General features: G+C 39.3%; 1 protein-coding gene across 4 annotated transcripts in view; it reads left to right on the forward strand.

The window, feature by feature from the left end:
* Positions 1 to 10,088: 10,088 nt before the first annotated feature.
* impg1b (interphotoreceptor matrix proteoglycan 1b) overlaps positions 10,089 to 25,398 on the forward strand; it is a 31,353-nt gene continuing 16,043 nt past the window's right edge. For 2 of the 4 annotated variants that reach the window (XM_080871242.1, XM_080871244.1), the window contains exons 1-11: positions 10,089 to 11,061; positions 15,481 to 15,696; positions 17,924 to 18,090; positions 18,206 to 18,228; positions 18,538 to 18,572; positions 18,795 to 18,841; positions 18,938 to 19,090; positions 20,494 to 20,552; positions 21,389 to 21,579; positions 21,662 to 22,084; positions 24,378 to 25,003. In XM_080871242.1, coding sequence (XP_080727368.1) covers positions 10,995 to 11,061; positions 15,481 to 15,696; positions 17,924 to 18,090; positions 18,206 to 18,228; positions 18,538 to 18,572; positions 18,795 to 18,841; positions 18,938 to 19,090; positions 20,494 to 20,552; positions 21,389 to 21,579; positions 21,662 to 22,084; positions 24,378 to 25,003 — 2,007 coding nt within the window. In that variant the 5' untranslated portion in view covers positions 10,089 to 10,994. The remainder of the gene's footprint in view (positions 11,062 to 15,480; positions 15,697 to 17,923; positions 18,091 to 18,205; positions 18,229 to 18,537; positions 18,573 to 18,794; positions 18,842 to 18,937; positions 19,091 to 20,493; positions 20,553 to 21,388; positions 21,580 to 21,661; positions 22,085 to 24,377; positions 25,004 to 25,398) is intronic. The other 2 variants (XM_080871243.1, XM_080871245.1) reach the window with 2 other exon arrangements.

Below are 25,398 nucleotides of genomic sequence, written 5' to 3' on the forward strand. Positions count from 1 at the left end.
TAGGAAGCAATTACATAGAAAGAGCATAGAAAAAGTCCTTGGGTGAATACAGCAAGTTGTGTAAATCGCTTTGAGTGCTCAGATAGAAAAGTAAAAAAAACATGTCCACTTATCATTTACCAAAAAAAAAAAAAAAAAAAATCTGTAAACTACCAGTTATAGTCAGTCATAATCATAAAGTTAATATTAGTTGGTTAAACAACATTATGGAACCTTCAGCACCATAAAATATTTAAGTGATTACATGCATATATTTTAGCCTCTCTATTATTTTGACCCTGTGTGTATTAGACAAAATCTGAAATAAATTTGAATTTGCACCACTTTAGCTCAGTGGGTGAGCAAAGGACCAAATACCAGATCTTCAGCATCAAACTATCCAATAAAGACGAAACATTATGGATGCTGCACAATCGTTCCACTGTTGTGGACAGTTCAAATAAATCCTTAAAATCTCAAAAATACCATGGCCTCGATGCCCATGATGAGTGTATGCAAACGTCTGACCACACTGACCTTTTGGTTTCTTTCTTCATTTCACTGACAGGGCAGAACGGGACAGCAGTTCTGTTGCGTAGCTATGACACACATCCTTGTATATAAGAACAACTAGGACTTTATTTTTCTTTTTAATACTCAGGAGATAAAAAGAAGCTGACCATTTCAAACCAATCTTTTGCGATCATCCTAAGGATTAAAATATACTTACTGAGCCAAATCGGGTTTCTCAGCTCTGCCCATAAAAAGCAAAAAACACGCTTAATCTCAACTTGGCAGATCTCTTCTCTGAATCATCTGCTTGTGCACCTCTGGATGACTTCCAGCTGTGTTTCTTCCTTGAAACTCCATTCTGCTCACTGGCATGTTCACATTTATTAATCAACCTTATATGTACAACCGATGCTTCTGCCTGACCCAGCTTTCCACCAGCTTCAGACCAAATAAGAGTATTCAGCCGAAGCATCCGCATGTCCAAGCTCACAGCAGCACGGGTCAACGTGGTGTTCTACTCCATCATCCCAAGGCCTCTGATGTAAAATGACCAGATCTATGGTGTGTCCTATCATAAGCATTAATTCATTTCCTCCTCGAAATGAGCTGTTGGCTCATTTCGAGGAGGAAGACACAAATCCCTTGAGGATTGTGTGAGAAAATCTAACATACCAGTGTTGTGACTTCTTATGTATAAGGTGGCAGTCAAAAGTACTTTTTAATCATCGTTGGAGTGGTAGACTTAGAAATGCATCACTTCTCAATTATTTTACCGATTACTTCTAAAGTGTTGTGGTTATCATATTATCTCAACAAATTAATCATGTTCTCCAATTTGAGATATTCGAAGCAAAAAGATAAAATAGAAGGAATGATCTTGTTTTTATTCAGGAGCTACATTTTTTGTAGAGTTTTAGTAGGTTCCAGTTTTTTTTTTTATTTCTGCTAACTGATGAATTTTGTCTATCAGGTTTAAATGAAGTCAAAACTGTGGAGACTGACCCACACCCACTTGAAACATGTGTAACATAAAGTACTACACCTTGAAATGTTATAGCTGTAAATCATGCTCCAGTGTAGGATGTGGGTGCAGTGTGTTTCCATTCATAGTTGCTTTTTTCCAGGTCAGCCTTATCTCAGAGGTCCACAAAAAACCTCTGAGGTCCACAAATTCATCTTAACTACACATTTTGAAGCTGCAGGTCCTTCCTGATTTGACGATGGCCTTCCACCGTGGAGGGAAAAAAAGATTTCACCCTAATTTCAAGTGGTTTGTGTCCAGAGGGGCAGGAAGTGGCAACATTGCCATTAGAAATTCTGATTGGAACCCCGCTGCTTCTGCTTAACACATCTCATGACTGTGATGGGTGAGTAGATAATCGATTTGAAATGTCTCAAAGAGGAGAAAGATGTGGGCCAATGGAAAAATCAAATCAAATGAAAGTAATGCTGTATTTCTTTGAAGAGCCTGAGGTTATATCTAGTACTCCCTCTTCGCTTCCTTACTGAATAATTCAGGTTATTATTCAAATCTCAGGTTGTTACATAGATTAACCAGTAAAGTCACAGCTTTGACAACCAAAAAGACACATGGCTGTGATCTAAAGATCAATGTCATCAAAGGGTTATTTTAAAAAGGTCTTTTTTTGTTACAGCACGTTGAAATAAAAACCCCTCACATGCTATGATAAACTGTTCATGCTCAGTTAGCAGTTAACATTTTGGTCAGCCCTATTTTAAGTGTGTATTCTTACTTATGTTAAAGAGATCGTGTTTCGCTACTAAGATTTCAAAGGCACTGAGAAAGATGCAGAGGATCTCCAGACAAAGCAAGAGCTCTCTAGTAAAGCTCCCCTGACAAGATTAAAAATGTCTGATCCACTTAATCTCGGAGGAGACGCGAAAACATACATAAATGAGCAGATGCGCACGGGAACAAGAGCGCGCATCACCTGTGCGGCAGTCTCGGGTTTGCTGCGTACTTCTGCACATGTCTGCTTTGATGGCCGTGAAATTCATCAGTCGCATCGGTCACTGTATTTGATTCATGTTTTCGTCACTTTTCATGCTTAACTCTGCTGTAATCAATCCTGTCATAACAGCGCTACAGATATATGTTTTGGCCTGTGGCTGATGCAGCTTTATATTGCACGTTTATATTCTGAGGTTGATTTAGTCATGGTTTCCGTGCTGCCCGTGTCATCCTGCTGTGGGACAGAGATTTACCCTGATGGGCTGTTACTTGACCTGACCTCCTCCTTTTTTATTTTCTCTTTGGCCTTTATTGTTCTTTTGAACTCTTCCATGTAAATCTTTTTTCCCCTTCTCAATATTTTCTGCTCACTGGGAACACAGTAGACCGGATACCAGGAGCCACAGTTCCATCCTGCTTCTCAGAACACGGGGGTGTAGGCTTTCCACTTCTCTCCAACTAAGAGAGCATGAGGAAAACCTCACGGGAATCTAAACTGGCACCTCTTATGAGAAAAAAGACATGAAGAATTAATTTCTAGACTTCCACCTGTCAACAAACTCCCCCAAGAAGCCACAAGCCTTTTTAAGCTCCAATTACACGGGATATTGAAAGGGTCATTGATGATGTTCATTTTGTCACATATCACAGATAACTTAATGATTGCTAATTTGAGAGAGTGCTCCCTGGTGTATGAGCTGATTTTGTCATTGTCTCCAGTGATGGAAGTAATCAGTGTTTGAAATCATTGTCTTCATTATCATATTCTGATTGATTGGATTTGAGTTGCATTGTGATTGGATTAGCATTAGGTGAGACAAACCCAACCCAATGTAAAATCTATTCAATAAAAACTGCATCTGACCCAGCTCGTACAATGAAACTCATTTGATTTATTCATTAGTTTTCCTCATCCAAACTTTTTATTCTCCATCATTTCGATTTTGTCCATCCATCCATCCATCCATCCATCCATCTTCATCCGCTTTATCCGGGGCCGGGTCGCGGGGGCAGCAGCATAAGCAGAGAAGCCCAGACCTCCCTCTCCCCAGCCACCTCCTCCAGCTTATCCGGGGGAATACCAAGGCGTTCCCAGGCCAGCCGAGAGATATAATCTCTCCAGCGTGTCCTGGGTCTGCCCCGGGGCCTCCTCCCGGTGGGACATGCCCGGAACACCTCACCCAGGAGGCGCCCAGGGGGCATCCTTGTCAGATGCCCGAACCACCTCAGCTGGCTCCTTTCGATGTGGAGGAGCAGCAGCTCTACTCTGAGCCCCTCCCGGATGGCCGGATTTCTCACCCTATCTCTAAGGGAGAGGCCAGCCACCCTTCGGAGGAAGCTCATTTCTGCCGCTTGTATCCGCGATCTCGTTCTTTCGGTCACTACCCACAGCTCGTGGCCATAGGTGAGGGTAGGGACGTAGATCGACCGGTAAATTGAGAGCTTCGCTTTTACACTCAGCTCCCTCTTCACCACGACGGACCGGTGCAGCGTCCGCATCACTGCAGCTGCCGCACCAATCCGTCTGTCGATCTCTGGCTCCCTTCTCCCATCACTCGCAAACAAGACCCCGAGATACTTGAACTCCTCCACTTGGGGCAGGAACTCATCCCCGACCCGGAGTGGGCACTCCACCCTTTTCCGGCTGAGAACCATGGCCTCAGATTTGGAGGTGCTGATCCTCATTCCCGCTGCTTCACACTCGGCTGCGAACTGTTCCAGTGCGAGCTGGAGGCCCTCACCTGATGAAGCCAACAGAACCACATCATCCGCGAAAAGCAGAGATGAGATTCTGAGGCCACCAAAGTGAAAGCCCTCCGCCACTTGGCTGTGCCTAGAAATCTTGTCCATAAAAATTATGAACAGAATCAGTGACAAAGGGCAGCCCTGGCGGAGCCCATCACCCACCGGGAACGAGTCCGACATATTGCCGGCAATGCGAACCAAGCTCTTGCAACGGTTGTATAGGAATCGAATGGCCCCCATTTCGATTTTGTTTTTAGTGTTATTGAGCAGTAAGCATACAGCGCAGCACGTCATGATGCTAAGAAGAACATAAACTAAATGTGTGTTTTCCATTTCATGGCATTAGCTGTTTTGATGTTTTAAATGTGAACCATAAATATCATTTAGGATCATGAATTCCTTCTTATTTCAGAGCAGCTGGCATAAGTGATGGATGGAGGGAATTTTACTATACTGCTACTATCTTAAATCTTAAATAAAGCAGGAGGAAGGTTTCCCAGGATCACTCTCCAGTATTCTCCTCATGTATTCTTTGTTTTTCCAGTTATTCACTGTGTATTATTTTTTTCTTGTCCAATTCTTTTTTTTTTTTTTTTTTACCTGAATCGTGCTGGATTTCTTTTCCTTTCCCCTTTTGCCTCTCTGTGTGTGACCTGTGTCTGTCTGGATTAAGTATTTGGAGTTTTGACTGCCTAATGGTGCAATGCATTTTGGCCCTCCTAGGAACTGTTGCTAACATGATCAGACTGAATAAGTAAATTCCTTTGAGCCCATGAGGCCGTCAGAACAGAAGCATATTTGGTAGTCCTGGCAACCTTGCAGCTTTAACCCTGTAACACTAAGTGTGCCATATTTGATACATGAGGGGTTTTTTGAGTCTTTGTGACTTCTACATCATCATTGTGATACCTTTCCCTTCAAAAACCCAAATAAATTGCACAATACATTTATTTAAAAAAAATGTAGTAAATATTATACAAATTAAAAATCCTGTATGCAAATTAATCTCTGATTTTATCTGTATTTTGTCAGGAGGTCAGAAGGTTGCTAGAAATGTTAATGTTTTAGCAATTATTTCATTAATAATTTAGGCTTTACAGGGTTAAGGGACTTTCCATGTCCCAGCCACATGTTTACAACCTCTCGCCTCATATTCTGTTATCTTGCAATTGCATATATTGCATACGTGCATGCATGCAAAGGGGTATCTTGCAAACTGTCTGTATACCTGTATACTGTAGAAAGAAATGCTTAAATGCATTGCTGCAGGTTCCTAATCATTTTAGTATCTTCTTTCAGCATGTTTGTCCAATCTTCAAATAATACTTCTTTCTTTCTTTCTTTCTTTCTTTCTTTCTTTCTTTCTTTCTTTCTTTCTTTCTTTCTTTCTTTCTTTCTTTCTTTCTTTCTTTGGGAGTATATGTCTGTGATTTTTCCACATTGTTTTCTAAAATATTTCCTACTTTAAGTGCTTATAAAGTGGGTCATGCGTTTTTTGGTAAAAGTAGCTTGGACAATAAGAGGTTTATTTCTGAATGAATTATTTTTGTATCTGCAGAGCCTGAACACTTTTTCTTTTCATTGGCTTTAAATAGTTCAGGTTTTGAATCCTGACTGGATTGCTTAGCATAACGCCCTCTGTTGGCGGTTCAGCAATTTTGGCCACGATGGTGCACAATAACAGGAAGGGAAGAAAACTGTAGGGTACAGATTGCTTCTTTTAGTAGATATTACTGCAGACATGTATCAAAGCCCCAAAACCACAAAATATTTATTATATTAATAGATACAAGTTTATTTATATTCGTCTTTTTCTATTCTCATTTTTATACTTGACATATCTATCTATCTATCTATCTATCTATCTATCTATCTATCTATCTATCTATCTATCTATCTATCTATCTATCTATCTATCTATCTATCTATCTATCTATCTATCTATCTATCTATCTATCTATAATTAAATAAATAAAACATGCACTATATAGTAAATTTGACTGCTAGATCAGTTGTCTGAGTATTAATTTGTCTTACTTATTTAACTAATTAGTGTATAATTTAGTTTGTGTAATTAATAAGTTCCCTCAAGGCTGGCAAAGCCCCCACAATTCTCAGAGAAGGCAGGATTGCCTCCACATGAGGAATTAAGTACACGATTAATGTGTCAAAAAACACTTTCATATTAAAGTGTCCATTAAAGTTTCCTCTGCTTAATCTCGACCTTAGAGAGCAGAGTACAACTTTGTAGACAAACATTACTTTAATTCCCATAATTCTACTGTAAAATGCAATATAGTAAAAAGTGTCTCAAATATGTAACAACCTGTGCTGCTACTGAATACTGTGGTGGTTATCCATGAACACAACCTGACCTTTACCATTCACAGTTCTTAATATGTGTCTACATGTGTTAACAGCCTCGAAAGAAATTCACAAGTTCAGTAGAAACTACACTTACAAACCTATCTTCATAAAAGATTATTAAAGAACGTCCTCGCTTATGAACTCCAGTAGCGATTCACAGAGCTGATGATGGCACTAGCTACGATGGCACGTTCACCGCTGCCGGTCTACTAGAGTGGATCACACTGATAATCAGCCCAGAGTGGATTTTCTCAAAGAGGAATGTTACGACAAACATGACTCTAATATTAGACTGCCAGCCCCGGGGCACTCATCTTCTCTGCTCTCCAAGGGAAGGTTAAAAGCTGGAACCTCAGTTGAAGCAGATCACACAAGTTTTTAGATGATGTGTTGTAATCTTTTGGTTACTCTTGTGCAGAGAATCGTAACTGCAAACAGTTAAATCGGATAAAAATCTCTTAGATGTTTTTTCGTTTTATGTCTGTTTAGGGTCATTACTGGCAGTGAATGCAAGACCTAAATGTATAAAAGTACTGCATTAGGGAATTGTACTTTACTGAGGGGGAAATTTTCATTTTCAAAAATGAAAAAGGACACAAATTAATTACAGTACAGAATAGGTTAGATATTTGTAGCTCCATACTGTTGAGGTTAACATCTTGTGTCAGGAGAGCAGCCGAAGGTACTTTTTATTTCGTTTAGAGATTTAAAAACAGTAAAGTGTCTTTACTTTCATAGCCTTCCCCTGCCATCCAAGATTTTATGTAATACATGGAGCATCTTGGAGTTGCAACAGATTTGTCAGCTGCACATCCATGATGTAAATCTTGGGAATATTATTGGGATCTGTTGACCATGGAGGTCATCTGACTTCAGTAATTTGCTATTATGTTCAAGAAATCACTACCATCACCAGTCTGAACTGTTGTTACAAGCAGAACAGATCCTTGGTTTCATGTTGATTATGTCAAATTCCAACAGGGTTGACTGAATCTAACGAAAAAAAAATAGCCTTTATTATAGCCAATGAAACATATTTAAATAAATGATAACATAAAGTGAACAAGAACTAACAAAACCAAAACTGGGAAAAACCAAAACATGAAACCTGAAAATCCTGACGCCATGAACCATGGAGACGTGAGGAGGTAAACAGAAAGCTCGACAATGGCTAATAATGGAAGTGAAAACACAGCTGACACGATACCAGAGGGGAAGCAAAACTAAACACACTAAACACGGAACACAAGACTGTCAAAATAAAACAGGAATCATACTGAGACGTAGACTGTGAAAACACACGCTTGACAATAGGACATGGAACACATGACAGATTAGGGAGCTGGAATAGAACACAAGGAGGGGAACACGGGGACAGGTAAGGGGGACGAGGCACGGGCATACACAGAGGACAAGACAGACTTACACAGGAAACAGAAAAAGACACATAAACAAGGAAGCATGGATGATAGCATTAATTAGACTGAAACCTAGCTAAACTATACTAACAGTAAGCACTAGAACTAAAAATGTCCCCAATACATCAAAAGAAATCAGAAATACAAAATAAACTCAAAATGCTAGGTCACTGACCCAGCACCCTGACAGCTGTAGCCCATCTGCTTCAATGTTTGATGTGTTATCCATTTAGAGATACTCTTCTGCATTCATTTTTGGATAATTTGAGTTGCTCTTGTCTTCTTATGATCTTGAAACAGTTTGTCCATTGTCTTCACCACTGAGATCAAGAAGGTACTCAGGCCTAGAAAAAGGATAAACCCTAGTAAACCCTGGAGATGATTGTGCAAGAAAATCCCAGCAAATCAGCAGTATCTATGTCTAATTTTATGTTGTAATGGCTAATTTATCATCAAGATTTATTTGTGAAATACCTCTTTGGCTGTTTATCCAATCAGTGTGTGGAGGATATCAACAGCAAAAGCAAAAGTAGTGTCGATGTAGTGCCAGTGTAGCAAAGCATGTGCACAGAGTCTAAGACACATAGTTGATTTAAGGTGTAAGGAGCACTTCTGCCATTTACAATAATCATGGAACAGCTACAAACACATGCAAACAGCCCCTCCATTGCAGATTTTCTGGCATTTTGTTTCTCGACAGAGAACAAACTCTATATCTTAGCCAGTGTTTTAAAGTATAGACTAATCATTTTGTGTCTCCAACACTGTGAGTTTTTCAGTGTGCACCCATAGCCTAAGCACACTTTCAAGCTCGGTACTCCGGCTGCTAGGCAGTCTGGGTATCCACATCAGTGCAGTTGTCTAGTACCCATTAACAAATACTGACCAAGGATGAAGTCAAATTCTCAGCCTGAAATCTTCTTTCAGTCTCCCTCTGGACAAATGATGAATTTAACGGCAGGTGTCTTTCCTGCTGTGCCAGACTGTGGCAGTCAGCAATACCCAGGCTCTGTCCCTAATGAAATAACCCCTTCTGACAGATGGCAAGTACCACTTTCCCTCTGCTGCATAATTTAAACTGACCTCTCTAATTGGACAATGATTCAAGTCATCAGCCAGTGGGAGAAGGTCAAGCCTGTCTGAATCAAATCTTAGTTGAGATGGACAAAGCTTTGTTTATCTTGGGAACAATATCAAAGTAACTCATGAAAACAGAGCTGAAATACATTATTAATGTGCAAGTCTCAGCTCCAAGATTAGCTGCTTTTATGCATAAACAATGCTTCAGTTTGACAGTGTTTTGCTTTATTTTCAGTTTATTCTAATCTCATCTCAGATGTTAAAAACAATTCTTCTTAATCGTCACCTTGAACCTTGAATCTCTGACTTTACCTTTTGTGTTATCATGAAGGATTCAGGTCAGCGTCACAAACTGGAGAGACATCCTGGAACAGTCAGATTTAACAACACAATTTCTCTTTTATTTACCTTTTTGAAATAGTCTTACAGAAAAAGAAGATCAAGACATTTGATCTTCTACCTTCTATTGCATGCACATTGATGCCCTGCCTGTTAGTAGCTCTGCAAAGCCCGTGACTGCTCTCTCACCAAGCTGTTGTTGGTGGTTGGTTGGACCGCAATCATTTCACAGATAGCCATGTGTAGTGACAGTAGCTGGGAAAAAATGATGGGGAAGAAGTCGGGCTACAAACTGGATTCTTGTTCGACAGGTTTTTGGAAACATCTCTATCACGTCTGATGGATGTGAAATTGTTTTTGGACACAAGGGTCTAGGTTCTATTTTTGCATAGAACAAGCAAAAATAAATGATTACTTTTGTTTTGAAAGGTTCAGAAAAAGTCATTGTTCAGATTAGTATGTATAAAAAAGTGCCTGGATGGATTATGAATATAATGAACAGGCTTATTTATTGCAAAAGAAAGAAGGAAAGAAAAAAAATTCTAACAGCCAACAACAGCAGTTAATCCTATTCACTAAAATATGTGGGTGGGGGTGGAGACTAACAACACAGAGCCTTTCCACCCTGGCACACCAAACCAGGAAAGCCTACTCACTTCAGTGCAGTCATCACATGTCAAGGATGCTGCTTATTTCATAGCTGTTAGTGTCGCAGCATCATGGGATTGGACGCAAGAAGAACTAGTCACAGATAGCAACCAAAGAACAAAAGCACACCATAGGAAAGTGCTCTCAAGTAAATTACCGAACTGGTAATGGGAAGGAAGGTCAGTAATGTTCTTCTTCAGGACCTAGAGGAAAGAGTCTTAGAGGCTCAACATGCCTGTGCAGCGAGAACAACAACAAAGCACATTGTTTGTCTGGTAGCTTGGTGTGTAGGACAGAAACAAACTGCTGACCTCTCTTGACATCTATAGGACGAAGAAGAGTTGGGCAGCTTTACAGTTGCACATAGAGGCAGACAAAAACACAAAGAGGCTGGTCGTGAGTGATCAAGCCCTAGCAATTGCGGGCAGTAGTTATCTGGTCTCAGCTGGTTGGCAGATCCCCACTTTTGTTCAGCTGACAGACGAGGGTCCAGAAGGTGACTAACAGGATGAGGCCAGGGAGCCACGTGGCCCCCTCGAGGATTACAAGCAGCAAGAAGAAGGTAAAGAGATTACGCTCAAAGCAGAGCCTGCTTTTTTAACCTTGTAACTGTTGTTACACTGACAGCATGGAAGGAAACTCCTGAGCCAAAATATCATCTATTCCCAGATTCTCTTCCTTTGCCTCTCCTTCCTCCCTTGCTCCCACTGCTCGTCCATTCATGCAATCACCTCTGCAGTGTACTGGGATCCCACAGCATCCAGAAACTAACGATTGCAGAAGCTGAGTTTTGGTGCCTGCCAAGAACTCCTATGCACCGATGAGGAGACTTTTATACATTCTGCTAAAGGACTCGAGATAAGGAGATTCTGGATTTTATTGCTTTTTGCCACAGTCACTTTACAAATGATAACTTTACACTTTAGCCCATCATGCTTTTGAAGTCGGGACTATGCTTAACTTTGTGTCTGTTTACCCTCCAAGCAAGTCAAATCAAAGGTAAGAATCATCTTGTAGAATGAAGAAACTTTCTTTAAGATGCATCTGATTGATAGCTTACTAAAATTTAGAAAATAAAAGTGACTGTTCGCATTCCTTTAAGTTTGGCCAGTGACAAATTATCCTTTAATGCAAAGATCTACCTGCAAGTTTGTTTGTTTTTTTTTAGCAAATTTAGTGGTGAAATTTAGAGGAACAACAGGGTATTTCTGTTTTATGTGCATGAGACTCTGTTACCTAAATTACTCTCCCGGCAGGCTACAAAATGCCAGTTCACCCTCGGAAAGATCTTTGATTTTTAGATGTCAAGCAAATGTCAAGCAGATAGCGAACCACTCTTAAGGTCATGAATATTCAGTGTGAATTAAACTGGTCGTGACATCTAATAGGTGTTCACTGAGAAAGATAGCGAAATTTCAACAGGGATAACATTTTCATCGGCACTGGTTGTCTTGTTCAGTGTGATGTGCCCGGGTGAGCTCATTATCCTGAAGGAAACAAAAGCCATTCTGTTCCCAGTGTCGCAGGACACTAATCTTTTCTGGCTTGTAATTCTGCTGTGGGGCCTTTTTGCGGATGCACTGGGCATTAAGGCCCGTGCCAACACTCCCTCCTTTTGCCTAGGCCCTCGTGTCTGTGCATGTGCAAATGAGGCTTCAAGCAAAACCAATTCAAATGTTATGCTATGAATCTTAGGAAAAAAATGATTTGGCAGCTTAACTTGCTGAAATGTTTGGAAACTATTTTGTTCAATCAGTCTGCCTGACAGTCTCTAAACTGGAGGCTACGTTCCTCATAAAGCTACAGGTTACAATGCTAAGCATTCATTGCATTTTCTTGGTCTTATGCTACATTTGGATTAAAGAGTACTGCTTATTTCAAAGGGTTTTATTTATGTAGTGGAGTTACACATGCAACATATTGACAAATGCAAAGTAATGAACATCTGTCTAAATAAGGCTTCTTTATAACTTCCAAGTTTTTACATAGAAATAACATCAAGCATAATGAGGTTTCTCATGTGATGTCATGTGGTCGGTTTTCAGCATTAGTTTGTTATCATTTTTATCATTAACTCGGTTTTCCTGGGTCTTTTCATGTGTGTTATGAATAAATCTTCTTTTTTTCGGTACCGGTACTAGTTTTATTTTGTTGTATTTATCCGCGACACCTAAAGTGAAAATATTGTCGGGCATAAACCGGTCTGTGGCGCAAAAAAGGTTGGGGACCGATGGGCTATAGCACTAAGCCACAACTTTTACTTTGAAGGCTAGTTGTTAGCAAGAATTTGCAGACGAAGATACAGTCATTTGTGGCAATATACAAGAAACCAAAGCATCACCTTTTCTGGTTTGTGTTGCACTTCTCACTGCAGCCCAAAGACCACCCAGACAGTGTTTGCAATGTCTGTCGCTTACACTCAAACTGCGACCGCAGCAATAAGCTAGTAACCAGTCACAAGGAGGTTTATATCAGCTGGTTTGGGGAATTTTTCCCTAGTGACAGATTGTTGCCAGGCAGTCACCGATTGGTCTCTACATCTGTGTGACTGGAACAGTGACCGTCCAGCAACCAGTCGGTGATTAATCATTTTCCCCTCATGACTGATGGTTGTGGACTGGTCCCTAGGTCACTCGATCCTACAGTGATTGTCACGTGTCCCAAACGGCGGTCAAGTTAATGCCACCTGATTAGCGGTCACATGTGTGCAAAACCTAAATAGGAGACCCTATGGAAACAATCGCCACCAACATACTGTATGACTTCCAAAAAGATTATGAGACTGAAACTAGGACTCAGTCTGGGACTATGTTATAAAAGATGGACACAGCCACAGTGATGTCACCTGGATTTCCACCTTCAACTGAAGCATTGGCCTGTCACTGTCTGAGTTATTTCAAAGAAGACATGATAAGTGAGGAATTGATGAGACAGTAGAAACGTATTTTTATAAGGTGGCAGAACTAAGATGCAGATAGTGACACTGCATCCATCTTTTATGTACAGTCTAAGGTATTAATTAAATGAAGTTAACATAAATTAACACGGTGGACAAAGATAGAGTGTACACAAGCATTGCCAGCTGCTTGATTGCAACACATATTCTATCAATGTAACAGCTTTGCAATAAAAATCATTTATAATATTGCACAATAACAGTAATTCAAGTACACTGTCCACTCACTGCAAATGTTTAAACTCACTTCTTGAAACTGTCACGTATGACAATGTTTGTGATTCACAATGCACTGGTGCAACATGCAAAACAGCTCCGTGTGCTTTTATAGATATGCAAAATTTAAGTACTGAGATAGCCCACTCTCTGTATCTCCCCAGAAATATACCAGCTTCAGCTAAAAGCTCTGAGTCGAATACAATTGCAACAGTAATTACACACTCCCTATTTCTATTTGTCCGTATTCTTCATTCTCTATCCTAATCCTGAAAAGGCACAGTTTTCTGTTTGGGCTCAATGACCTCCAGACTCTGTTTTGGGGCTCATAAATCCCAGCTTATTCTCTTAAGAAGTCCTCAAAGGTTTGCCACCTGGCACGACAATGATTGCTTTCTTCTAAAATAGCTTTATTCAATGGGGTAACTGTGTTGGAGAGACTGACTGGCACACTAGCTTTTGTAATGGCGCACAATTACCTTCCTGTAATTCACCAGTGTCACTGAAGCTCGTAAAGATTATTTAATTAAACTGATCAGAAAATTAGAGCAGCTCTCATCCTCTGTGCAGCATCTCAGCGGTATAATTCATGGAAACAGGGGAATCTGTGTCATTTCTTCAATGCCTTCATTTGCAGAATTGTTCTTTTCTAACCACTGTAGCTAAATTCAATCTCTTTAAGGTTTGCTATAGATGCACACCCTTATTCGACAGTAATCCACACGCACGCATTTCTGCTCATTCATACTTGGACGTGGCCCAGCACGATCTCATCGCTTACTCTTTTAGCCACTCACCAGTCTCAGTGACGTAACGTGGGTTAAGCTGCACAAGGTCACTTCAACTTAGAAAGTCTTTCTCCATATGTCTCTACATTTTTCCAGTCACAAACAAGCACCTCTAAGATTTAGTCTCTGGATGTCTTCATATTGAAGTAAACTTACAAGCTTGAATCAGTGTCTGCGCCTTTAAAAAATAATTAAATCACACACAGAGGCTGTCTTTGGATTAGACAGTCCTAAAATACATGTACTCTATGTGTGATTTCCTTTTCACTACAAATGCTCTTTAAAAGCAGCGGTAAAGCAAGCAGCAGTTAACATACCGTAGCACAACTAAACAGATGGCACCTTGCTGGATAAAATACCTGTCAAATTAAATTCTCTCTGGTGATAGTAAGTGCTGGCTGCCCATTTTCTGATATGACAAGATTAATAAGGGTTATTTGAGATTAATAAGGGTTATTTGAAAGGGCATGACAGCATTTTAGGATTGCGTTTCCTTAAATCTGGATGGATTTTTTTGTGAGCCACCTTTTAAAATGTGGAATTCTTCATGTGAAATATATTTTGGCTGTCTCGGTCTTATTTTTAATTTTTTTAAACCCGGATGAGGCGATATTTGGGTGAGATGATATAAAGCTGGAGCATTATCAACATAGACGGTATAAAAAAATCCCATGAAGTCACATCATGAAGCCTCAGCATTTTTGCCATTGCTGCTGCGACTGTGAAGCTGCATACTCATTGGCTACTGACATGTGATGGACAAGCTGTTAGTCACTAAACATATCCTGAATAATCCACTTATCTGACTCTTGATCACATGATGATGATAATTGAATAAAACTGATAATTGATAAATGATCATAATTTACAAGATGAGCCTAATGTTCAATTCAATATGACCTGAGCACTGAGGTCATGACTTCTATGGAACCAGAAGTCTTTTGAAGGCATTTGTGCTTTGACTTCACTTTTTAGAAGCAGAAAATATTTAAATTTTATCCTGTAACACTAGTGAAGACTGACAAACCTGTTTAGCAAGGTCTGTAATTCATTGTGATATTAAACAGGAAATTGATGGCTAATTCAAAAAACAATAATACGCTTATGCCAGATTAGTTGGATTCCCATCAGCAAGAAATAATGAACCTGTTAAAAATGCAAATAACAAAGAAACACGTTGCTGTTTAATGCAAACCATTCAGCCCAATTTATGCACAATATGTGACTCACTTTGGAGCATTTAGTACATGGAGTGCAATTTTACCTTTGTTTTGTCACCCATCAGTTGTTAATTATCCCAGCCATCCACACAAACACTTGTACTGCTGCGGGAGAAATCTCACACCAACCTGACAGTCAACAGAATTACATCCACTTATCATGAAGTGTTTGATTATTCATGTTGCGAGTAAAAACATTCTGCCTGACTTAATAACTTCTTCTTTGTGACTCTTGCAGACCTTCACAACCACAGTTTTTCTGGACTCAGGGATGTAAAGTACCGACACTTTCTGGAAGCTTCCAGGCCAATCCCACATGCAACCAATGTCAGAGCAGAGCAGGGTGGACATCGGGGAAAGAGGTCAACGATCTTCACTACGGGTGTCAAAGTGTGTCCCCAGGAGAGTGTGAAAGCAGTCATCGGCAGCCACCGGGCCTATTACAAACTCAGAGGTGAGATGAAATGAGCAGTGTTAGACTTTAGTGTAAGCTTATACTGTACATGGAGTCTTTAAACATTTACTTTGTGCCTAATCACAGCAGAGTGTATTAGTATAAGAAGCCTGTCCTGAAATATTTAGTCTATTAGAATAAGGGGCAAACAGAGATGTCCTAGCAGTTGAATGAACAGCTACCAAATTGGATGTTTTATCCAATCAAAACATTTTGTAAAGACAAGGTTTAGTCAGCTAGGTCCATAGGATTTTAAACCAGTGGATTTTAGAGCAATCGATATGTGACTGACATGTAATTCAGGAGTTTTAACAAAAGCAAATTACCTCAATTTTTAAACATAGTCCCACACATTCACCTGATACTTCTACAAGGATTCACATCATCAATAAATGTTAGTGACCTGGTTCCACTGGAAGCTGTAGATGCCTGTGCCACCATCTCTGATGGATAGTCGATGAAGTATATTTATATTTAGTCTGTCTAAAGAGTTTTTTTTCCAGGACTATGAAAGGCTAATCTGGCTTTCCTGTTCTTAAGTGTAACCAGTGGTTTGTATGTTGTTATAAATCCTCTGTATTCATGAAGGAGTCTCTTGACTGTTGATTTTGACAGTCTTGTTGAGAGTTTCTTGACTTAGTTAGATGTTGTGAAATAGTTTTTCTTAACCAAGAGAAGACTTTGGGGATCATCTACTTTAGCTATCTTCTGTGTCCAGAGCAGGCCAGCGAATTCAGTCTTTTTAAGAATATAGCAGATTTTTTTAGCCATCAGAATTGTTGTCTGAAGGCCAAGAAAGATGCCAAGCAGATTGACTTTACCAAGTGGATCATCATGGCCTTGCCATATTGGTCCATTTGATTGACCTTTATTATAATTATGTATTTATTTGATTTGATTTTCGGTTGTTACAGACGGGACAGACATGACTGGGGGATAGGACAGGGAGAAAGAATGAAAGAAAGAGAGGAAGAGAAAGAAAAATAGATGGGAGAAGAGATGGTGAGACAGGGGGAAGACAAAAAAAGAAAAACAACAATGTAACAGATTGTTGATTGAACCACTGGTAAAGTTTTTGCAATCTCTCTGAAGAGTTTATTTTGTTTTCTCGTTGTAATGAGGGCCCCTTCACTTGCATCAACACTCTTTGGACCTCATATTTAGAGTTCCAGTGAACATTTAACAAATACAAGTTCAATACTTGAAATAAACTAATGATTTTTCAGTGTCTATTTGTTATAGAACAACAAGAAGACAGGCCGTATCAGGCCAATTTACCTTGGAGCCTCTCCCCTTATTTTAAAGCTGAAAGTCTGCACTTCAATCACATCAAATTGTTTTTTTTATTTGCAAAAGAGTTTGTTCTAAGTTCCGTCATTGCTTTGGTCGCAGACCACATTGCCACAATAGATTTAATGGTGCTATGTCTCTAAATCTTAATGAATCTCACTGAATACTCCCTCATCCATGGTATGATTTTGATATTTAAAAAAAAATCTTTAGAGTCTAGCTACACTGCAAAAATCCCTCGTCTAAGAAAGATGGGTTATCAGTGATTTAATAAGCTAAAATTGCCACCTTTGTCATTGCAATCGGTTATTTAAGTGTCCCAAAACAGCTGCAGTGGCGTATGATTTTAAAATGAGGCAGATTAATTTGTTGTATGGGAGATGCTCAAATCATTACAGAAATGATTTTATAAGAGAACAAATTTCCCATGGGCATCAAGTTATTGAACAATATGGTGCTTGTTTCAGCCGCAGATGCGGATAAAAAATAATGTCGCTTCGGGACAGCTTTCTGTTTATAATTTTAATTTTCGCAGAAATGTCACAGGCACAGAATGACTTTTGAATATACACTTTGACATTTATGAAACAACAGCTATAATACTGTTTGTTGCGGTCTCTGTTATTTCACATTAAATCTGTTTTGTGATTGAATACATCTATAAGGTACTGTTGTATGTGTGCTCATATGTAAAGCTCCATTGAAATTCCTCCCCAAAGGTCATAATAAGCCAACTGTAACCTGTAAATCATGACTAGCTCTGTATACTAACCGATGGCAGGATTAATATCAACAACCCTCTTTAGCCTGAGTTATGTAATTGTTTTCTAGCAGGAATTCACCTCCTGTCTATTTATTTTTTCTGTCCTTTTGATTTCAATCAGATCAGACGGTGTCTTTTTTGGTAGTACTTTAAAAAATTGTGATTTATCTTCAGTTTGTCAGGAAGCAATTTGGGAAGCTTTTCGGATCTTCTTGGACAGAGTGCCAAACTCAGAAGAGTACAGGGCCTGGGTTTACACCTGCCAGCATGAAAACCTCTGCATGGACGACTTGGCTCACAATTTCAGCAGCTCTCAGGAGCACCTGGACATGGTCGCCAGAGTGAGTGTGGAAGTCCACTTTCCATAACAGTACATTTGTACTCTGTGCTTGCTTGGTGTAATAGTAATGTAATAGCTGATATCATTTCGTGTGTGTGTTTGTTTTTAATTTCCAGAGAGTAGCTGAGGAAAATGAAGGGTAGGTAAACTTCCCTCTGAAATGTGAAAGTGTTTTCTGTGCGTGGAGTCATTTTTTTAAGAATCAGCTACACTCCAGAAAGGAGAGGCTTTTCTTTTCTTTTCTTTTCTTTTCTTTACTTTTCTGTAACTGTGTAAAGTGCCTAGTAATTGCCAAAAGACTGACAGTTTTTTAATATATGTTGTTTTTGCAACAGCAAATATTTTTACACTCAATTACAAACAGAAGAATGTTGCAGATTTTTTTTTAAAAATGGTGAAGGTGAAGATCCCTGAAGTTTTTTAAATAGTATTTTTCTTCCATTTTCAGAATTGAATCTGGGACTGCAGAGCCAGGAAGTGAATGTGAGTTTGACAGATAAACACCATTAAGGTTGAACCAAAACAGACTTGACTTAAGCCACAACCACACGCCGAGAGATTGGTTGGCAATCCATTGGCAACCAACAGTCGCTAGGGAAAATATGCATTTCCCGACTGGTTGGCGAGTAGTTGTGTCATTTTGGGCGTCATAAAACATTCATAAAGATATCATGATTTAACTTATATGTTGCTTTATTGTGTCAGGCACCTGGACTCCACCTGTGATTCTCCTTCCAACTGAGGCTGATGTGGTAGGTCAACTATAACAGTTAGAACATTAACTCATTGTCAAGTTTCAGATTTTTAATTAGTAGTAAAAAAATGCCATGTGGATTTTGGTTTGCTAGGTAAAAGAGATAAACCCCAGCATGATGAAAGAAAACTATGAAGAGTATATTGTTGAGTTCAGGATCACCATCGTGGATCCGACATACAGCGAACTGCTCAGTAACCCCGAGACTGCACAGTACAATGACATCGCCCGAGACCTCAAACAAAGGGTGAGTTTAAGCATCAAGTCCCCCTCTGTATCTTACTCCTGTGATCGTCTTATTCTGTCATTAAAAACAAAAGCCCTTCTTAATGGCGGTGTTATGTAACAAGGTATTCGTGATTGCCAGCTTGTATTACATTGCAGCGTTAGGTCTAACACACACCCTGATTGATTTAACAGCTTTAAGGGTAACTGCAGGACTTAAGACTTCTAAATGAGCGTGAGCCTGGAATAGTAAGTTCTAATTATCTCTGACTAAGAAGGCCGGGATAGATTCTCACCACAGTTCAAACAGCCACTAATGCAGAATTTCGTTAAAGAAATAGGTGTAACAGTCAGCGAAAAAATAACGTTTTATTTGGGCAGGTCTGTGAAAAACTAAAGACACTCTTACGGCTTCTACAGGAATTACGAGTGCAAGTAGAAGCTAACAGATTGCACATCTGAAACATTCAGGTGTGTGTTAGCACTGTACAATATTTTTTTGCTCGTGGAAATTGCAAAAAACAAAGCAAAAAAACACCAAAAGCTTCATCTCCATGAGATATGTGGAGATATATTTATCGCAATCTGCAGCATCACGTTCGATGAGAAACAAACACAGCATATTCTAATGTTAAATGTGAGCTTATCTCTCCAAAAGCTAAAGCTAGGCTAAAACTGGGTCATGCAACAGGAGAGTGATTCTAAGCACAGCAGTAAAACATCAACAGAATGACTGAAAAAGAAAAGAATCAAGGTGTTGTAATGGCCTCATCGAAGTTCAGATCTCAATACAATTTAAGAGAGCTGAGGATCTACGAATGCCCACAAACTTACTTAAAGTCATTACTGCTAAAGGTGGTTATTGCAGCTATTGAGTCATGAGGTAATTCAGTAGCTTGCATGAGGTACTTAGTTTTTTACAGGACTCCACAGAGTCCTAAGCTATCCTGTCAGTACCATACATGCTCTTTATCAGCTTTTTCCAACAGGTTGAAGCTGTATGAGTGTATGAAAGTCCCATTCCATTAAATAAAAATGCTGCAGATGTGTTTTGCATCATTCTAAATATGCATTTTTCTGCATGGGGCTGCAAAGAGTGTGGACAGATTTTCGAGTAAGTGTAGTGTCAGGGAGCTGTTTACCTAGTTCATGTAGCTTTCAGGGCCTAAGATCTTGGAATAATGTTAAATCTGGTGAATTGAGAAAATTGCATTAATGCTGACTTTAGTTCACTGTGGGCATTACAAAACTTCCATATATGCCTCATGATTGCAATAGTTATGCACTCCATAATGTCCAAGCTGGATTCAAAAACTCCAAGTTAAAAATTGCTCTAATTTTTTTTTAACAGTAACAACAGAAAATTCTAGGATTTCTTTCACATTTGTTTTAATTATTTTAATGCTCTTTTCATTTTTTCTGCAGATGCTTCATGTGTTTGAAAAAGTTCCAGGATTCAAAGAGATACGTGTTCTGGGATTTCGGTGAGTTAAAAGAGGATTAATTAGTGTTGGAGCTATTTGTTCTTTATTTTTTATTTTTGTTCTTATTTTTGAAATTAGTTAAAGTTTGTTCGTTTACTTATATTTTGGGGTTTATTTGTTGGTTAATATTTTGTTTTAAATGATTTGTTTGTTTGTTGTTATTTTGTTAAATTAGTTAGTAAGAGCTGTAGGGCCATTTTTTCTATAAATAAAGAGACTGGTTTAGGACCAGCATGCATTGGGGTGGGCCTATGGTTTTTTACCAGAGCAGGAGAAGCAGCAGGAAGGATCTTGTTATTGCTTGCCAAGATGGATAAATAAACCAAAACTCTCAACAAAAATGTTTGGACAATGGACTTCTTTTGCCTGCGTACGAAATATTACCTCAACTTGTGGACTTTAAGTTGTGGGACGTTTGATCTTTCAAAAGTAAAGGAATTGCCACTACAATTAGGTTTATCGTAAAAAAAGAAAAGAAAAAAAAAGAACATAGAAATGGAAACATTGATTACGGTAAAAACACATCCTTCTTTAGTTTTCCCTTAAAATAGATTTTATTGAAACATTTCATTGCTTATGTCTCGAGAGAAGCTATCCCTTCTCTGTTTCATCTTATCTTTTGGCTTATGCCTGAGTGAACAACTATTACCACTGTCAAAGGAGCTTGCAAAGAAAAGCGTCTGGACTTCTTTAAGTTGCTTGAAGACGTTTCACCTCTCATCCGAGAAGCTTCTTCAGTTCAGTTTCAGAACTGAAGAAGCTTCTCGGATTACCACTATTACCACTGGAGTCTGTGTGTTGTGAGGCTTTCTGACATGATTTATCTTGTTGCCCAGACTGGAGGATGTGTCTGTACGGTATGCTGTGGTCTTTAATGGAGAAACAGAGCTGAATGAGGAACCTGAGGGTTATGTCACAAACACAGGGGAAGACGTAAATGCTCCTAAACTAAAGCACATCATTGTAAAAGCGTTAAAGCAGGAGACATCACTACCACTGGACATACAGACACTAAGCTTTGAGGCTGGTAAGCAAAATATCACACATTTACCTGAATTAGATATTAAGTTTGTGTTCAACATTGAAGTATTTTAACACTTCCTTCTCAGTAACCACAGTTTATCCAGTTGCTGAGCTCAACTTGAATCCTGTTGAGACTGTAATAACCGAGGACGACACCACAGAGGCACCAACAGAGGACAACGCTCTCACCCAAAGTTTCTTCCCCACCTTGGGAGTGATTGAAACCGCATTCGAAGCTTCTACTGTCAAACCAGAAACACACACGTTTGTGCCTTTCATCCCCAACATCCTCCCAGAAGTCACTTCTGCCTTCACAGTGGAGAATCCTTTATCGGCAGCTGTAGAAGAGGAGTCCACAAACGATGCTGCAGAGGAGGCCGTTACACAAGGAGCAAAAGTGGAGACTCTCACAGAGCAGGTGGAGGAAGCGGAGACAGAGGTGGAGGAAATACCATCAGCTGAACATGAAGAAGGAGGTGAGGGTGAATCAGAGGAGGAGGTAACAAAAGGTAAGGCTTCCTCAGGTTAAATGTTTATAAAGCGGGATGTTTCAAGAAGTGAAAGCTCTATTGATTAACCCACCAGTCTGCGTAGTGGGGATTCCATTAAGAGGTATTGACAGATAACAGGAAGAACTCAACAACGTGGCCATCATTATTGGTTTTCTATATCTTGTTTCTCTTAATGGTGGTAAAGCTGTTGAAGGATGACCTGCTGTTAAGGGCTGGGCAGCTCAGATACATAAACAACATTAGTGAGGATCGAAAAACAAAAGACACCCAGGCAAGAAAAGTAGGGAAAAGGAGCTTACAGTAAATTTTCAAAATTAACAGAAAAAGGCAGGGAAACAAGAATACAGATAGTAATATATGACAAAGTTGTTCCCGGTTGTTTGTACAGAACATTCATACTTCAGAGGAAATAGGAATGTCAGTACAATTAGATGTGGTGGTTCAGTTGTGCAGATGGAGATTTTTCATGCTGAGAGGATACATTATATTAGAACCCATTACTAAGTAACAACTTGCCGGTGGTCAAGTCATTACATTCTCATGCTGTGCAGGCCAACTTAAACCAGCAACAACTTGATTTTTGAATTCCAGACGAGTTTCCAAAGAGACTCAATATATCATGTCCTCGGGCATTGAGAGAAATGTGTATATAAAATGATGCACGACACATGTGCTGTATTATTATTTAGAGGAATGAGTAGGAAAACTTACAATGCCACTTAAGTTCACTGATGTTTAAAACCCTGCCACAGCAATACAGTCAGGTTAAGTTGTGGACCTTGAGCCACTGTAAAATTTGTATTCTTTTCATTGAAGACATTGTGTTGTAGATTTGCTGCAGTGCTTCAGAACATTTTCCTGTTGCATGACACAGTTTCAGCCAAACTTTGGATGTCAGACAGATGGCCTCAGATTTGATTCCAGATTATTTTGGTAAATAAAATCCTAGTTGATATTATTTCACAATAATGTGATTTGTTCACATGCATCTTTCCAAAGCTCTTCATAACCCTTCCTAAGGATCCGTATCTGTTCAGTCTTTTTCTAATTGCGCTTTCATGTATTTTAACATTTAACATGCTAATTGAGGGCTGTGGAGTCTGAAAGACAGTTTTTAGGGGTTGTTTTTAATTTCACTGAGCATTGCATGCTCTGACTTTGGGATTAATTTGCCAGCAGCTCTTTTGAATATTTTCTACTCGGGAATAATCTTTTTCGCTTTAGAATAGTGAATTTCAAATTGTTTGAAGATTACCTTACGACACTTCCCTTATTAATGGGCAGCAACTTTTGCTTCTCTAAGATCATTGTTAATGTCTTTCCTCCTTGGCATTATCTGAAAACACACCTGAATGCACCAGACCAGCAAACATCTGGTCTACAGAGGTTGTGAAAGTTGCTGATGAACAACTAACAAAGTGCATTTGATTATCAGCACCTGGCTGCTACTTACAGCCTAATTCCTATGGAAGATGTAAGAGTGTAAGAGTGATGTGCAAACTTTCTTTTTCACATGAGTGGAGAAATTTGGTGAGATTTTGGCATTATAGTTTGTCTTTTTAGTCTCTCTACTTACAGTTAGGCTAAGCAAGGATAACAGTTTCTTTACTCTTGTTCTAAAAGATGAAATAAATATAATAATTATACGAAGAAACAACAATAAAAGAAAAGAGAGAGCTGTAAGTAACTATGGTTTAATGAAATGGAACATGGAGTGAATATTAAAATGACTGAAGTGACTTGGCTAACAGCAACAGCAGCAGATCAGGGTATTAAATAAATGTGACTGGCATGGCCTCAGACATACAGTCAAATGATCAAAGCAGGGAGATAACAAGATCTGGCTCAAACAGCATCCTATGATTCATAAGTCGCCTGCAAGTGGTGCAGCTAGACAGCTAGTTATTTTTGTCTTCTGTGCAACAAATTTATGTGGAAGTACACCACAAAAAATTATACATAATATGCTTTTTGGGGTAAACTTCAGATACTCAAAATAAAAATAAAAATATAAGCACTGTTGCTAAAGTGTTTTTTGCATAAGATATTTAAGATGATAAGATATCCACATGGGAATAACTGCTGTAGATGAATGGTTCCACATAAAAGCTCTCCTAGAAAATTATAGTTACTAATGTAACTCAAATTCTATGATTGCTCATGCTGATCACTCCTTGTATCATCCTGGCTCTGCCTGTATTGCAGTTATGGTCATACATAACAATAAGTGTACAAGTACATTTAAATGCAAAATATCTTCTTCCTTTTCCTGCTGTATTTTACGTTCAAGAACCCAGACAAGCTGATGGGGGGAATGAGCATCCAGATCAAAAGGATGAGGACCTTTCTGTAACAACTCCAAATCTCCAGCCTAAGGAAGTTATGACTGATGCTGAGGTTTTGACTGACCTATCACTGCCTACTTACCCTATCCCAATTTTGGAGATGTCTATCACAGAAACAGCAGCACCAGTTTCCACACCATCACCACTTGAGGGCAAAGTCCAAGGCATTGAACCAGAAACAGATGTGAAGTCTTCGCCATCCCCTGAGGATGCCAATGAGTCAAGTGGAGGGCACAGTGGAGTAGCCCCGGTCTCAGTGGACCTTATTGCTGAGAGTTCAAACAGTCAAAAGAAAGGAGGACAGAGTCAGAATGGTACAGAGTTGGTGTCCAAGCCCCATGAAGTGGAAAGTGGTAGTGGAGTCGCCTCAGAGTCTGAAGAACGCCCATATGAGTCCACTGCTGCCCCAATCATTAGACAAGCCAGCACACCTCTGATGACAGCAGTGGATAAGAGCAAAGAGTTAGTGGTTTTCTTTAGCTTGAGGGTCACTAACATGATGTTTTCTGATGACCTGTTCAACAAGAGCTCTCCTGAGTATAAGACACTGGAGAATACGTTTCTTGAACTGGTAGGTACACAAGCATTTGTGCTTGATATTGTGCTTCTCCATGTTTCATTCTCATACTTGCTTTTGTAGCCCAGAGATGAAAACTCTCAGTTTCAGAAAGTGCAACCATCTTTCCAAAAAAACTGAAAGTCACTTTGTGTTAATAAAAGCACAACTGAATAATTTGCCAATCGATTAAACCCTACACGAAGAGAAATATCCAATGTTTAAATCAGGATTTGTTTTTAAAAAATGTGTTTACTTTTTATATAAAACACCTTAAAAGGGTTATTGTTCCAACTTTTTGGGAATGGGGTTTGGGAATTTCTTATTCTCTGTTTTGTTGTTCTATATTAGTGAGGAAGCACAGTGCAATAAGCCTTATCCTCACACCAGCTTTTAATCCCAAGAAGTTA

Source organism: Rhamphochromis sp. 'chilingali' (genome assembly GCF_963969265.1).
Source record: "Rhamphochromis sp. 'chilingali' genome assembly, chromosome: 21".
Classification (NCBI taxonomy): Eukaryota; Metazoa; Chordata; class Actinopteri; order Cichliformes; family Cichlidae; genus Rhamphochromis; species Rhamphochromis sp. 'chilingali'.